Here is a 14,666-nt window from a genome sequence, read left to right as displayed (position 1 = left end):
TCATTATTTTACTGCAACTGCAAATTATACTGCATTATACAGAGCTTATATGATACAGCTTGGTTTGCGGTTTATTTGCCGTTTGTGTTTTTTTTTCTCAGGGAGCACAGAATTAACTTCTATCTGATCAAATATCAAAATAAAAGAGTATTATATTTGTATAAATAACAGTTTTCCCCACACCGAATCACATGAGACAATGCTAATACTGATAAAAACAAGGAGAACATGCTTCATATTTCTCAACAGGACACAAGTGCTGACCTTTCAGATTCATTTACAGCTCTCTCACCACCGTTGACTGACAGGGGGTTTTCTTTTCTTGTCTTTGGTCATTCAAAGCGTTGTTACTCTTAAGAAAAAAGCTTCCAGTGTTTATCAGGTGTTTCATGAAATGTGCAGACTGTGTATTTTCTTGTTTTGCCAATGTTCGGTGGATGTGGCTCATGTCTACTCTCAAACAAAATTAGTCATTTAAACCAGATATTAACTCATTAGCTTAAGAATTTGTGAACATGTAAACACATCACAGCAGTAATAACTACATTCACTCAGGTGCAAGTGCATTCTTACCCAAACATCAGTAACATATTAGCACTATAAAACAAATACTCACTCACACAATGATAATGTTAGTTTTCAGATATACACATACATACTAATAATGTTGAGGAGGAGAATGCATGCTGTTGGGTGTTAAATCATGTAAATTGCTCATAAATGTTTGTCACTTTTTGTGGCAAAAACAAGTGATTATTAAACATTGAAGAAAATGTGACATTTCCATTGTTTGCCCCATAGACTTGAAAGCATTGGCAGTGCTGTACTATTCTCAACAAAAGTAACTACAGAAAAAAAAGAAAATCACCAATATGGTGTTCGTCATTTAGCTGACAGTTCTCCTTTCCTACGTCAGTACATGAAAACTCCTTTCGTCAATGCTATAGATATTAACATTGCTGTCATCATCACCACCATCACAGTTCATACGGGTGATGCTTTGTCATGTCAACATCTTCTCAACTGTTCCAGTCGATTAAGACAGAGACTGGCTCTTCTTAGCATCACAGCTCTAAACATGAGGCCGTTTATGTCTGCCACTGGAGTCCATGGACAGGTCAGACAAGTTTACAGCTCCTCATGTCCTGTAGAAAAGTTCCTGTATTTGATCTTCTGCCTGTTTAAATTTTGGTGACTAAAGATGAGAACTGGACGTCCCTATTTGCAGGTGTGCACGTCGTAGACTCTCACACACTCCTGACAGCTGACGTAGCAGCACCAGTGGAAAATGCAGTGGCACTTCTCCTTCCGCTTCTCAGTCCGGGTGTTGTGACCTCTCCCGCAGCACAGAAGGTCGCACCCGTCTATGCCGTGGGATGTCAGGTTGCAGATGCGATCGCGAGTGCCAAAGGAGCCGGTCTCAGGATTAGGGTCACAGAAATTAGGTGAGCTTTCATAATAAACCAGGTCGCGCTCTGTTGGGGGTTTGAAGTAGTTATACTTGGGTCTCAGGGTCTCCACCCAGCCACGGGACTCCTTATGTTTCTCCACTACCATCTCAGATGCACTGTCATACTTATCCTTCATGTAGTCACCAATAACTCGGAAGTCAGGCTGAGACCACCAGCACGTCTTGACCTCACAGCTACCTGAAAGACCATGGCACTTACACTTCAGGAACATGTTGTCGTTGAGGGACTATGGATAAAAAAAAGCATTTGCCAATTAAACATCTGAAAGTAGAAAAACTGTCACACACAATAAAAAAAAAATAGCTTTCAGAAAACTAACCATTCTTCCTGCTTCGTTATTATGGCGGTTCATGGCTGAGCGTGCATCAGGGCGATTCTCCCTCGCATCAGCAAACTCCCGTGACACCATGCTCCCAAACTCCACGTCCTCGCTACAGCCGCCCCATTTCCATCCCTCACCAGGGGGGCCCTTATGGCGTGTGTCACACCCGCAGATGGTGGCTGAACCCTCAGCACAGGCACGGGTCACTGCAAATGCCACTCCCGCCGAGGCAATGGCATGAACAAATGCTGACTCTCGAGTGGCTGGAAAGAGAATCACACAAATCTGTAAGAAATATGCCATTTGAAAAATTCTGAATGGCACTATGATGCAGAGACCACAGAAACATAAATGAATAGTCATGATTTATCACATGAGTAACTGATGCTAATGATTATTTTCAGGATCAAATTTATAAAAATTGCTAGTCACCACCTGTTTATATGGACATCTACTTGTGTTTGTTCATGTGTAATTGCATAAACAAATATTTCTTAACCAAAACCAACAAGACAACATCAAACAAACTATACATACTATAGCGTAGAGGTTGGCTACATTATTTAGGTCGTATCTACCAAGGTGTACCACTGCGTGGGTTCATTCAGCCCAGACATCAATCGTCCTGTCTATGAATAAGACCAGAAAGGCCTCTATGTCTCTGTCTGACATAGCTAACTGATGACTCAGAGGGCTCAGGATCTTCTAGGGAAATGAGAGGAAGAGACGGGCTTGACAGGGCTATAATTAAGAGACTCAATTAAGCTTTTGAAAGGTTAGGAAACAGCCTCACAATCAGGGGACAAGTCATAGACACAACACAGAGATAGGACTGTAGTGTCCAGATATGCAATCCCAAACAACTGTTACAGAAGGAAAGACACTGCATGCTTCAGCAGTCCCTGCTTTAACAGGACTCATTATGGCAGGAAGGTTGCCTTGAATATATGTACTTGTATGGTCTTGCACAATCATAGGAGCCAGAGAGAATAAGCTCAAGAAAGTGGAAACACCAGGGGTAAACATGACACAATGAACAATGTGAAAGAGAGTCAAGAGACAAACAGAGACGGTTAAAGATCGATAGTTTGGGAGAGTGTGTGAATGCATGTGGGGGACAGAAAGAAAGAAGCAGTCCATGTGCATGTCTCTGTCTAAAAAACAGGAACGACAGAAGGAAAGAAAGAAAAGAAAGAAGGGAGGAATATAAAGCTAAAGGGAGTAGGAGCACCTCCCTTACAGCAGGTTCCAACCAGTTTGAGGACTAAAGGGCATTAGAAACAATGATGCAAGAGAAAAGGTCTACTGGCATCCTCCACCACCCACTTCATACTACTACTGCATGTGCACAAGGTTACTAATGTTTACACTAATGTTACATGTGAACATCTGCTCTCCTCCCTCAAGTCCTGCTTACTGCATCCACCGCAGGTCATTTCACATTTTTTTTGTAATCACAGTACCTGAAAGTTGTAGGATTTAGTCACAGCAGGAAGAAACTGTCTAGAGTGATTAATTGCATATTACCATGCATCATCTAAAACCGACCAAGTATGACCTTCATGTTTTAAATTTGTGAGATACGAGTGAGTTGAAGTGAATTTTGGAGGTGTTAGCACTACATCAATCTAAAATGTCAAGGTATTTATACAATGGATTCCATTTCAGGTGCCGATAAGGGATTCTGTAACTAGATTTCCTATTGTATAAAAGCCTCTCCCTGCATATAATCCTCATTTGAACCATTTGACCCATGGTTTGGTGTCAGTTTATTTAGATTCTGCTCTGATATACAATATTGTATCATCAGCATAGAAATATAATTTAATCTAGTTAGTCAAAGAATGCTGATCATTACTTATGAAAATGTGAAGAAAAGTGGACCTAAAACAGAACCTTGGGGAACGCCATTAGAAACGTGACCTTATGGATGAAGGGCAATGATGCTGCAGACAGAGTGTAAGTGGGGAGAGATGAAAAATGGATTTTCCTGATTCAAATTCAAATCCAAATTCAATATGTCCTGGTGTCTCTGTTTGAGTGGCTGAAAGAAAAAAGATTAGAAGTAGGCTGTGAACAACAAATTGTGAGAACATGAACTGCCCCAAATGAAAAGTGATTCAATACATTACATAATTAATATTTACAAAATACTGGTTTTGATACATACATACGTAAATATCTGTGTATCGAGTAATGCTGTCACTGTCCATAAAGCTCCTATTGACAGTACAGAAACTTTCACCATTAAGCTGCAAGCTTTTAGTTGAGTTCATGAAATCATTTTTCTTCTAAATGCTTACTAAAAATGTTAAACACAATGCAGAACATTGATAGTCTATGCACCGCAATGTAAACCTGGTGCCAGGTGCAAGGCATATTTCTAACCGAGTGTGTGGTACATATACTGTACTTTATCAAATGACCACTGATATTACATATCATGCTTGATATAACATGGTGTCAACATTTGGAGTTCAACACACCTGTAATAGCAGAGCATACTTGACCTCGAAACACCAGCTCTTACATTAGTTCCACTCCTTTTCTTACTTTTACAACCAATTTATGGTATTTCAGGACACTTTTCCTCAATACAACAATACTCCTCCACCAAACTTTGCCAGATCCTGGCAGGCCAAGTGGTCCCTACAACCTGCTGGGGGGTTGAATCCCCTATTGTGCTGCCACTGTCACGCTGTGTTAGTCCCACAATGGCCCCAGATATTTTATATGAAATTTGCCCTGGCCAGTGATTAGTGGGGACCAAGTTAAGTCATAGCAACAGAGAACTATGCATTGGCTGGACCCCGCTTGTCGGCAGACGGGGAAATCCCTATTCAAATGGTTTAATAAAACAATCTAAAGGGCGTGTGAATGGGGAAAAGCACTTTTTCTCCTGCTTAATCTCATGGTTGCGAAGATATTGTGCTCTGAGCAGTGCCCAGCGGGGAGTGGGGCTAAGGTCCCCCCATCAACTCCATTTACCACACCCCTTCTTTCTTTCTTGCCCAGAGTTAATGATATACTGGTGCGCTAGTTTCCCTCCCCCAGCATGGAGAGACATACGTCTCATGAAAAGCAGAGACCTCTTAGCTCATCCTAAATAGTTACACTTTCTCATCCTCAGGTCGTAGGTCGTAACCCACATCCCCTGACCTTTTCCCAGTTAGTTTAGATGGGACCTAATGATTTAGGATGATCTATTAAATGGATTTCCTGGTCAGGGCAGAAGCACCTAAAGGGAATGAAGGTTAGATAAGTCAGAGCTACTACAGTATTAAAACTTTTCAGTTCCCTCCACATGCTTTACAGATTACGTAACAGGAGTTTCCTATGACCCTCATTTCAATTTAATGGTTTCAAATAGAATAGTGACGGTGCATGTCCATACCTGCATGGGTGGTAACACCTGTGAAATTGTGGCTGTCCACTTTTTTATAGCAAAGCTGCCCTTAATAATTCTATCATATGACTCGTAAACTGGAGACTGATTATACCCATATAGTAGGTAGGTGTTCTGTAAATTCCAAGAATGCCGAAACAGCTCTGGGATCGGCTCTGTGGACTAAGAACACCTGCGCAGCTTTCTATTACCTTTCATCACAGGCAGATTCCAGCAGAGCATGTTTTGACACTTTAGTTAATGTAAATTAATGAGTGCTGACGCAGACATAGCCTAGAGGAAGGGCTCATGATTTGGGGTGTGGAGTGAGAGAGAAACATAGAGAGAGGATCAGAACATGTGTAAGGGAGCAAGAACATGCACAAAAAGAAGAATACGTCCATTTTACAGGCAGGAATAACGTAACACTCTTTTATGTTTTGGTACATAATGTTGGGTTTGAGTATGACAGTGTGCATTTAGGTGGGTGAATCTTTGTGTGTGGTCACATCTGGCATGAGCATGTTTGTGCACATGTATTTGAAAGGAGGTTGTGTAAATGATTAAAGCATTTCCGCAAACAGGAACTGTAAAATGTTTTCATTCTTTTAACTGTAGCCTCAACTCGATTCGCAGGATTGCCTTCTATCCTTAAACGATTTTTTTCTTCTAGTACTCAGCCTAATCCACCTCTGTAAAACAAACTAATGCCCTTGGTTAAGGTGAGGAGGACATGGGCAGTGATGGGCTAACTGATAGGAACTAAGTCTCTGAAGCCAATAAAGGCACCTACTCTTCCTTTCAGCTTTGCCCCCAAAAAAAGGCAGGAGGAAACTGACACACAACAGTCTGAATCGCAGACAAACAGACACCAGTGAGGACAATGGCCCTGTTGCACAGACAAACACCAGCATCAATCAAATCCAATGAAATGGAAGCCCTCTCCTACTAAGCCCTATCAAAGGCCTGTGAGCCCCTGAGTCAGTCTCCTTGGCCTCTGACAAAGGCACTTAATCCAGCCACTTTGACCTCTCACATTATTAAGGGCCTCAGTGACCTTAATCCAATCAAAATGATTTACTAAAGCCCAGTAGCTGCCTCCTCTTTCCACTCACTACCCCTGCAATTTAGGCCCGGGAGGGGAAGCAATGGGAGAGATGTGGTGGCATTTTGCACCACAAAAAGGCTCAGATTGAGAACCCCCATCGTTAGCCACCTAGCCTCTTCTCTCAACTGGTTCAGGAGTTTATTAAAAGCAATTGCCCCAACTAACCTCCCTAACCCCCCCCCCCCGGGTTTACATCGGTCTTCTGCAAAGTAGGTGACAAGTTTAGACCCCAAACCTCAATCTCTAAATTCTGCAGTCATTCCCAATTTTAAGAGTCAATTTGGAAAGAATGCATGCAAAAAGAAACCCATCTTATCTACTTGCTGCAGGCATTAAACCCTTGTTGGTTTAATTTGTACCAGAGTGATAGATGGCAAACACACTGTGTAACAAAGGCTGGAAATATAATTTTGTATTGTACAATGGGGCTTTCGATAGCCTAAGCTCACAATTACACCCGAAATAGGCTTGAAAGTCATAATACATCATCAGAAAATCTAATGGGAAAAAAGAAATTTTGGAAAACTATGTAACTCAGCTCAAAATCTTATATAAAGGTACTTCAGGGGAAAGTACAGCAGAACAATCACAGGGGATTTCCTCCTAAAGAAAACTCCAACAAGACAGAACTCACTCATCTTAATTGTGTACATTATTTCATGCATACAGCCTGCTTAGAGCTTGTTCAGTCCAAAGTCTATTTAAACAAGGATTTGAATGAGCATAATGAATGTTGCGCGCAGGGAATGCGGCTTTGCTTATACAAATATAAGACATAGACAATATTGGATCGTTAATGGAAGCGTTAATCAGCATAAAGATACAATAAGCCACTTTCATTTTTTTAGGTGGTTTGAAGAACCAAGAAACATAAGAAACATAGGAACACAATTAGGTGACATCGACAAATCACAACACCAGGAATTTAGTGGTGGGGCTTGAAAGTATCTGGTTATGGGCCTTAAGCACACTGAGAAGTTAAGCAAAAAAAGGTCTTATATATGTTAGAAATCGCATGAGAAACAGTTGTTTGCTGTGCAACATTACCTTTATCTAACACTGGCCCAAAAATGGCCAGATTGTCATTGATTGTGGTACAGTTCCAGCGTCGGCCTCTGAACTGGTGCTGGCACTCCTGGATGCCGATCTTCACCCCCTCGGCCACACTGGGCATGATTTCCACGTAGTTCCGGCAGAAACGCAGCTGTTTGGGCACCAGACCTGGGATGCTGCCACACAGAATAGGTTGAGTACCCAGTGACGAGTACTGGTGGCCCACTGCTAGCGACCTACAGGAGAGGGGAAGTCAGAGTGTCAGTGCTTTGTCATGATTGCATCTTACCTTGGTATCTGTGTCTTTATCTATTGATTTACCACCACTGAAGTTAAAGACCGATTTCCCTTCTGAGGCGCATGGTAATTTTACGTCTGTGTATGTTTAATTGTGTGTGTTTATTTGCTGTATCAGATGCTACCATTAGGCGTCCATCCTTTATCCCTTCAACTACCCTTTCTGCAGACACCTGGCCTTTGTGTGTATTGAAATTGCAGCCCTGCTGCCACAGAAGCAGGCAGTGTTTCTGTCTGAGATGAAAGTCCACAATGCATCTAGAGGTCTTCATAGACCTTAAGCTGACAACTTGGAAAACTACACCTTGTTATTAACTGTCCGCACACTTAACAGGCCTTCAGCTTAGGGTAATAAGAGTGCAAACCCTACACTGAAACTTCAGAGAGTGTATTAAGTGTAACACTGAACCCAACCCCCCTTTTCCTTTGAGGAAGGTACAACAAGTGCAAACTTGGTTCACTGATTACATCTCTCTGTCTCACTGCCTTTATTGCTTTCTCTCTGTCTTTCTGTCTTTATTTTGTGTGTTCTCTCAATTAGGACTTTTACTAACTAGTAATCACAGAAATGGGACATCCATTGTACAATTGCATAGTATATAACTGAGCCAATTTTAAGGAACAGTCATTTCCACATCAGAGAGAGTTGGCTTATACTATCTATGTATGTATGTATCTATAAAAGACATAAAAGTCATATATAAATGTGTAAGTATTGTTTTAGTTCAGATAAACAAACACCCTTTCTCTATAATTGCATGACCCGCTGACCTGAGCTGTTCAGTTTTTATTGAAATGTCACCAAAATCAATATTTTGACAATGTGATTATTTAATAGCACAGTTCCTATTATCTTTGGCAAATGCCCTGCAGAGTAGCTACAAAGTAGCTTGTTGGCAACCCAGACAAGTCCTCATTTCACATCACCTGTCTATTTAAGAAGGAACACTGGCAGCAGTAGCCTGATGATCCTCCCTTGAGTGATATGGGCTTGATAACAGTTACTGTAGCTTTTGCACAAAGTCAGAGCCAGAAGGACGTGTGCAGTCTTTGCTGCTCACTTAGCTCACTATCTGATGACCTGCTCGCTGTTGTTCAAGGACTAATCGCTGATCACAACAAGATTACCAAAACTCCTGACACTGGCCTCAGGCATGCTTCCTTTAAAACCTCACAACCCAAGAAAAGATCTCCTCAGCAAAATGACCTCTGGCTGACGGCATCTGACGGCCTCCAACATGCTGACCTTGAATACCTCAATTATGTCCTCAAATTTAAAGGCTGATTTTTAAAAAAATTTTTTTTAAGTTTAGCGCTTTAATGTTGTGTGTGTGTGTGTAAGCCATTAGCTGACCTTGTAAGTGAATTATACTTTTATATCCCCAAGCAAATGTCAGAGTTATGTGTCACACCGGTTTAAACAGAACTTCTTGCCTAATTTCTACAGACTAGACCTCTCCAGTTAATCATAAATGAGACATCTAGTAAGCGAGCAATGGCAAGTTGAAAATGGCTTCAGAGGAAATCACATTTTGTCTGAGGTTTGTCTACCACATCCATCAATAAACAAGCACTCCTATTACAAAATTGACCTCTCTTTGGCCCTTGTCAGTCCATACATCCTGAAGCACATCATTCCCAGTAGAAACCTGAGTCCACATCTTAAACTGCCCCAAATCCACACAACAAACAGGGCGGAAATGTGCAATGTACAACAACTGATCAGGGGTTCATCATTGTGAGATGTTTTTTGGAGATGATGGGAGGCCTGTAGTTTTTATAAGTAGTACTCACTTGTCAGTCTAGTCTTGAACCTCCTCTGCTTTGTCTTTCCTCTACAGAGGATAAAAAAATGTGGCACCTCTGACTTTTTCATCACCTCCATTGTCGGAAAAGATTTTTTGTATTAGTGAATGATCAAATGCATCTCCGCAGCAGGAACCAGCTCCTATCGAAAGCTGAAAAACTCTAGATTTGTTCATGTGATTGGCTCTGTTCAGAAACACAGGAGTTTACTGTCGGGCAGAGTCTTTGATGTGCCTCATCAGGACTACACCTTATTTGCGTGCATTTCTGCCAGGTCATCCTCCTGAACCGTGTCACCCAAAACCATCATGATGAGTCAATGTGCTTAGGTTGCTCCACTCATGCATGTCTCTGTGTCTGTCTCAGTGGGGCTGAGTAATTCATGCCACCTCTTCTTGTGTTAGGAAATGGCCTAAGAGATGAGGCAGGGCATGTTCCACCATGGGATGATTTATGATTTTTTTTTTTTTTAAAGAAGCTATTGCATTAAGAATGGTGTGGTTAGATACCAGCTCCAACAAATATTCAAACATAACTGCTAGTATTTCATGTGTTGTCTGGATTTCAGGTGTCTATTAGGCCCTCTTGCCTTCAATCTCTCTAATTCCCTCGAGACAAAAATCCATTTATCTCCTCAGACCAGCTGCCCTCCACAGAAACTGATGTTCAGTGTAATTGGTAAAGAATCAGAGGATTTGTGTTGTCAAATGAACACTTTAGTTAAAACTGTTACAAATAAATACTTAAGCAAAAACATATATCACATTCAATTTCTGTCTCAGTACCGACTTTCCCCCTCTCATCTAAGTGTATCCAGAGCAGGTTTAATGCATATTTCAGCAAGCCCAAGCAGGGTACCTTAGAATTACCACTTTACTCGTGGGCCCTGGGGCCTTGGAGCCGACTTTGACATCAAGAGAATATGTTTGGGAAAAGGAATGTGCGGCAAGCTTTCACCTCCAGGTATTTATCTTCTAAGGTGGGGTGGACTAGGGAAGGGGGTGGTAGGGTGGCGTCTGCAGCCAGGCTATGTCATGGCAGGTCGAGAAGAGACAGACATGAACCTGTCTTAGTGCGGATCCGTATCCCCACAGACTACTGTGGCGCAGAGGTTGAGTGTGATGCAGCTCCAGTGGCCACTTGAAGCCAAGTTCAGCAGCTTCTGTCAGCAAAACAGCCCCAGTTGCTTTTCACAGAAGCAATAGCTCTTAGATAGCTGATATTCTGTTTGCAAATGGAGCGACAATGCAGGCACATTGAGTGCAATCCAAAAGGAACCACATTATTTGACTTGGGATGAGTTGCTATGATACATCAGCAGTCTTGCAAAAAAAAAAAAAACAAAAAAAAAAATACCCTTCAGTATTACTAAGAGCTTAAAGGTGACTTCATGTGCTACTTCTGCGGTGAAAGATTGTTTGTATTGGTAGGAATGACACAGTTAACTTATTCCTCTCATGTTTACTTGCCACTCTTTTGCTTCTGTAGTTGTACTCTTCAATCAATGACCTGACCCACCCTACAAAATCAAACCATCAGCACAGAAGTTAGTTCTTGACTTGCTGCAGGGTTTCTATTATGACATAGTGGAAACCTGCCTTCTATTGTGCCATTCATTCTGGCTGCATAAAAAAGAAATGAAAAAAAAAACACTCTTATGGAAGTGAAATCTTATTGAAATTTAAGGTTTTTGTTTGCTCTATTTGCCAGTGTGCAAGAGAAGAACACAACATGGACTTGCACTGGCATCCAACAAAAAAAGTGCAAAACATGCTCCTATCAGATGGTAAAACACACACCATTCAACAAATATACTGAAGATCAAATAAGTTGGAAAAGAACTCACTGCAGTGCAATGTCTTTTAGAGTCAGGAGTCTACTGATTTGTCTTTTTTTTTCATCTCTTGGTCCAGAGGACCCGCTGTTACATCAGGATTTCCTTCCAGCTGAGCATGTAATTAGTTTCAAATCAGTAATACCACCAGGGGACCCATTAAAGGAAGCAGATTAGGGTACACCCAATATCTAAGCAACCCCAAATAGTGAGTGATTTTTTTTTTTTTTAAAAAGGCATCATTTGTTTGTTTAGTGCTAAAAAAGACATTTGTAATTGATGTGTGCAGCTGATGTATCAAGCATGAACATTGTAAAACCAGACAAGAGCTCCTCCAGAGGATGTGACAGCGTATTTGTCAGAAAAGAAAATGTGAATAAATAGTGCTGACAATATTTGACAAGTCCTTAATTTCTTAAATATGACTTTTGCACCATTAATTTATAAGGTCATTAGTGTACACTCTGTAGTGACACGTAATTAAAGACAGACAGGAAATGCAAGACAGACCTCATGTCAGTGTCATGAATGTTAAATGCTGCAGTCCTGAAATGCAATGTGATATGTCAAGATTTTGATTTCTGAGACCATTTGGAAAGAAAACTGAAAAACCTGATGGAGAAAAGAAAAAGTGGTGGACTGAGACGCCTATATCCATGGCAGCAGATGCTGCTACTACTTGTCAAACTGTGGTCAATTTGGTTATTGAGCCTTCAGTTATGTTTAGTGTCTCAAGTCGGAAAAGGAAAAAAAACTCTATTTCACATATCCTCCATAAATAATTGACATTACATAAATGATACATTATATTATCAGCGTGTTAAAGCATCTCAAGCACTATAAGGCTAAACTCGGGGCATCATTTCATATTTCATCCTTGTACTGTGCCACTTTGATCCCCCCACCCCTCCCACTCCTCAACCCCGCCATACACACATGCGTGGACCAGCGTGCACACGCATACACACACTTGTAAACACACAAACTTTGCACCTGCTGCACTCTGAATATGAAAATTGCTCTCATTCAAATCGCATTGTTCGTGCAGCAAATGTTCCTCAGCTTAAAAAAAAAAAAAAAATAACCATAACAATAAGATAGAGACTTTTAGAAATGTGTTTTTTCTCCATTAGTTTTAGACTCTAACAGCTGTATTCTCTGCTATAGTTTTAAAATGAAAAATGTCAATAACTCACGTATTTACTCTCCTCACCTCGGACAGTTAACACACGTCAGGCGAAATCAAGCTGGAACAACTTAACCGAAATGCTCCGCTGCTGTCAGAAACGAAATTACAACTAAAACCGCTCGAGCTGACACAGAAGCTCCTCAACATAAAAAAAAGTGCCCAGGATAAAATGAAAATAAAAACTTACCACCAGATGGGATAACTTGCCATGACATGTGTGAGCCCACAGAGCGACAGGAAACATCCAAGGTATATCATCCTTAAAGTTTCGCAAAACATCTCCAGCAGAATGCCTACATGCGCGCTCATACGCGCACAGAGTTTTGAACTGCAGAGCCAAAAAAAAAAAAAAAAAAAAAAAAAAAAAAAAAAGACAGGGGAAAAAAAAAAACTCGAATCTGCGCCGATGGATTTTTATTCCTATCCCCCAGAAAAACTGAGGGGGAATCTCTCTGTCGCGTCTACTCGTGGCAGGATCCAAATATTAAAAGTTGAAAGCTGCTGCTGGCTTTTTTTTTTTTTAGGACCCAATCGGCAGGTATTGCCAAAGGGGAATTCTGATGATATGTTCCCTCTGTTGCCGAGTCAGGCAGTTTGAACTCAGACAATTTTAAGATGTGTTTTAGTGCTCACTGAGAATTGGTCGCATTAGCATGCAGTGTGTGTGTGATATATAATGTTGTTTAAAGGAGAGAGAGGGAGGGTCTGAGGGGTTTTAAATAGACATCGGAACCCCTGTGGATTGCGTAGCTATAACAACCTGTCCGGATTTCACTCCCTGGCTTGAAGCTTCTAAAATGCAGAAATAAATATGTGTGAATTGCTTGAGACCATTATGAAGGTCTCCAGTCCTTTATTTGTGCCTGTTTGCCATGAATGTAAAAATCTGTAGTTTGGAAGTTTTTTTTTCTCCTGCGGAGTGAATGAAACTATAGAGTAAATTGCTATTAGAATTTTCCAATTCAAATCCCTGACGATTTGGTCATCTATTGCAATTATTTATTCTTTACTATGTGAATTAAAAAAACAAAAATCGTTGGCTTTATGTCAAAACACTAAATGCTTTTAATTTGATTGCAAAATGCCAAAAACCAAAACAGTGACATCAATGTTCTTGTCATAAATTAATGACATCCTGAGGTGTAGTTAAAAAAAGCCATATTTTCAGCATTAATTAAAGAAGGATAAGTTGTTCTTTCTACAAATGTTACCTCATGCTTTGTTGTAACTGCACTGTGTTCACAGCTTGAAAAGCCTATAACTTTAAAGCTGCCTACACGATGAGCTGCCAGACTTCTTATTCCAACGAAAATATCCGTTAAAATTGGCCGCACCACTGAGTTTAAATGGCTGTTTCTCTTTCAAAATGTCAAGTGGCTGTTGATAGCTGATCTAATAGGAGGTGGACCGGTCTCTCCATTTGCAGGCACTGATGCTTATCTGAAGATTAAAAAAAAAAAAAAAAAAAAAATCCTAGTTCTAGTTGTGCAACATCAGTGACTAATAGCGTTGTATGGAGGGAACAAAACAGACAATTTCTAAATTTAACGCAAGTGATTCATTCACTTGAATCACATTTCTTTACAGTAAGGCAGCTTGTATTATTGTTCAACAGCCTACGCTATCAAATATTAATAATAGTAATTGTTTGTTTCATAAATAGTAATAATAAATCAAGACTTTATTCACATTCTTGGCTTGAAGGGACTGAAAAAGGAAACGTTTAGGGGAGATTTATGACCAAAAGTAGGCTAGAGTAAGAAAAATAGTCAGAAATTAAATGTGTAGCTATAGATATGTATATTAAAGATGCTGTTTTTTTCTACTGACGCTTTTAGCTACAAGATATTTAAGCTCAATAGAAAAGAGACACAGCTGAACCTAATGAGCCCACAATACACTGCGTGTTTTTTGGCAATTTGAACCTTCTGTGATTTTATGAGTGAAACGAATTTTTTATTCCAATATTTTATTTTAACATTGTTATTCTTTTTTCCAATTTTTTTTCTCCCACAAACTGTTGACTTTGAAGCTTTCCTTACCTGCCCGATCAAATGCACACATCTCCATCTGTTTGGGAAATAAAGATCGACAACATAACTGTGTACATGGACAGTTCATTTACCCTGAATTGTTTTTATAAGTCTGTTCTCCGGACTAGTTTGACATTGATCAGTTTCTCGGTGTTTGATTTCCTTGT

The 14,666-nt window shown here is 40.4% G+C and overlaps 1 protein-coding gene across 1 annotated transcript; it reads right to left on the bottom strand.

The window, feature by feature from the left end:
• Positions 1 to 1,218: 1,218 nt before the first annotated feature.
• wnt3a (Wnt family member 3A) lies at positions 1,219 to 12,775 on the bottom strand. Its single transcript, XM_022758119.1, has 4 exons — positions 12,654 to 12,775; positions 7,335 to 7,576; positions 1,792 to 2,057; positions 1,219 to 1,698 (listed from the first exon to the last, which is right to left on the bottom strand). The coding sequence occupies exons 1-4, from the start codon at positions 12,773 to 12,775 to the stop codon at positions 1,219 to 1,221; spliced, it is 1,110 nt and encodes a 369-aa protein (XP_022613840.1).
• Positions 12,776 to 14,666: the final 1,891 nt, after the last annotated feature.

This window comes from Seriola dumerili, unplaced genomic scaffold (genome assembly GCF_002260705.1).
Source record: "Seriola dumerili isolate Sdu_G_001 unplaced genomic scaffold, Sdu_1.0 BDQW01000291.1, whole genome shotgun sequence".
Classification (NCBI taxonomy): Eukaryota; Metazoa; Chordata; class Actinopteri; order Carangiformes; family Carangidae; genus Seriola; species Seriola dumerili.
This window is presented reverse-complemented; position numbering and strand designations above follow the sequence as displayed.

Coding starts and splice junctions, on each gene's coding strand:
- wnt3a (XM_022758119.1), bottom strand. CDS start 12,775: ATGAGCGCGCATGTAGGCATTCTGCTGGAGATGTTTTGCGAAACTTTA. Junction 7,577..12,653: donor GCAAGTTATCCCATCTGGTG/GTAAGTTTTTAT, acceptor CCTCTCCTGTAG/GTCGCTAGCAGTGGGCCACC. Junction 1,699..1,791: donor ATAACGAAGCAGGAAGAATG/GTTAGTTTTCTG, acceptor TTTTATCCATAG/TCCCTCAACGACAACATGTT.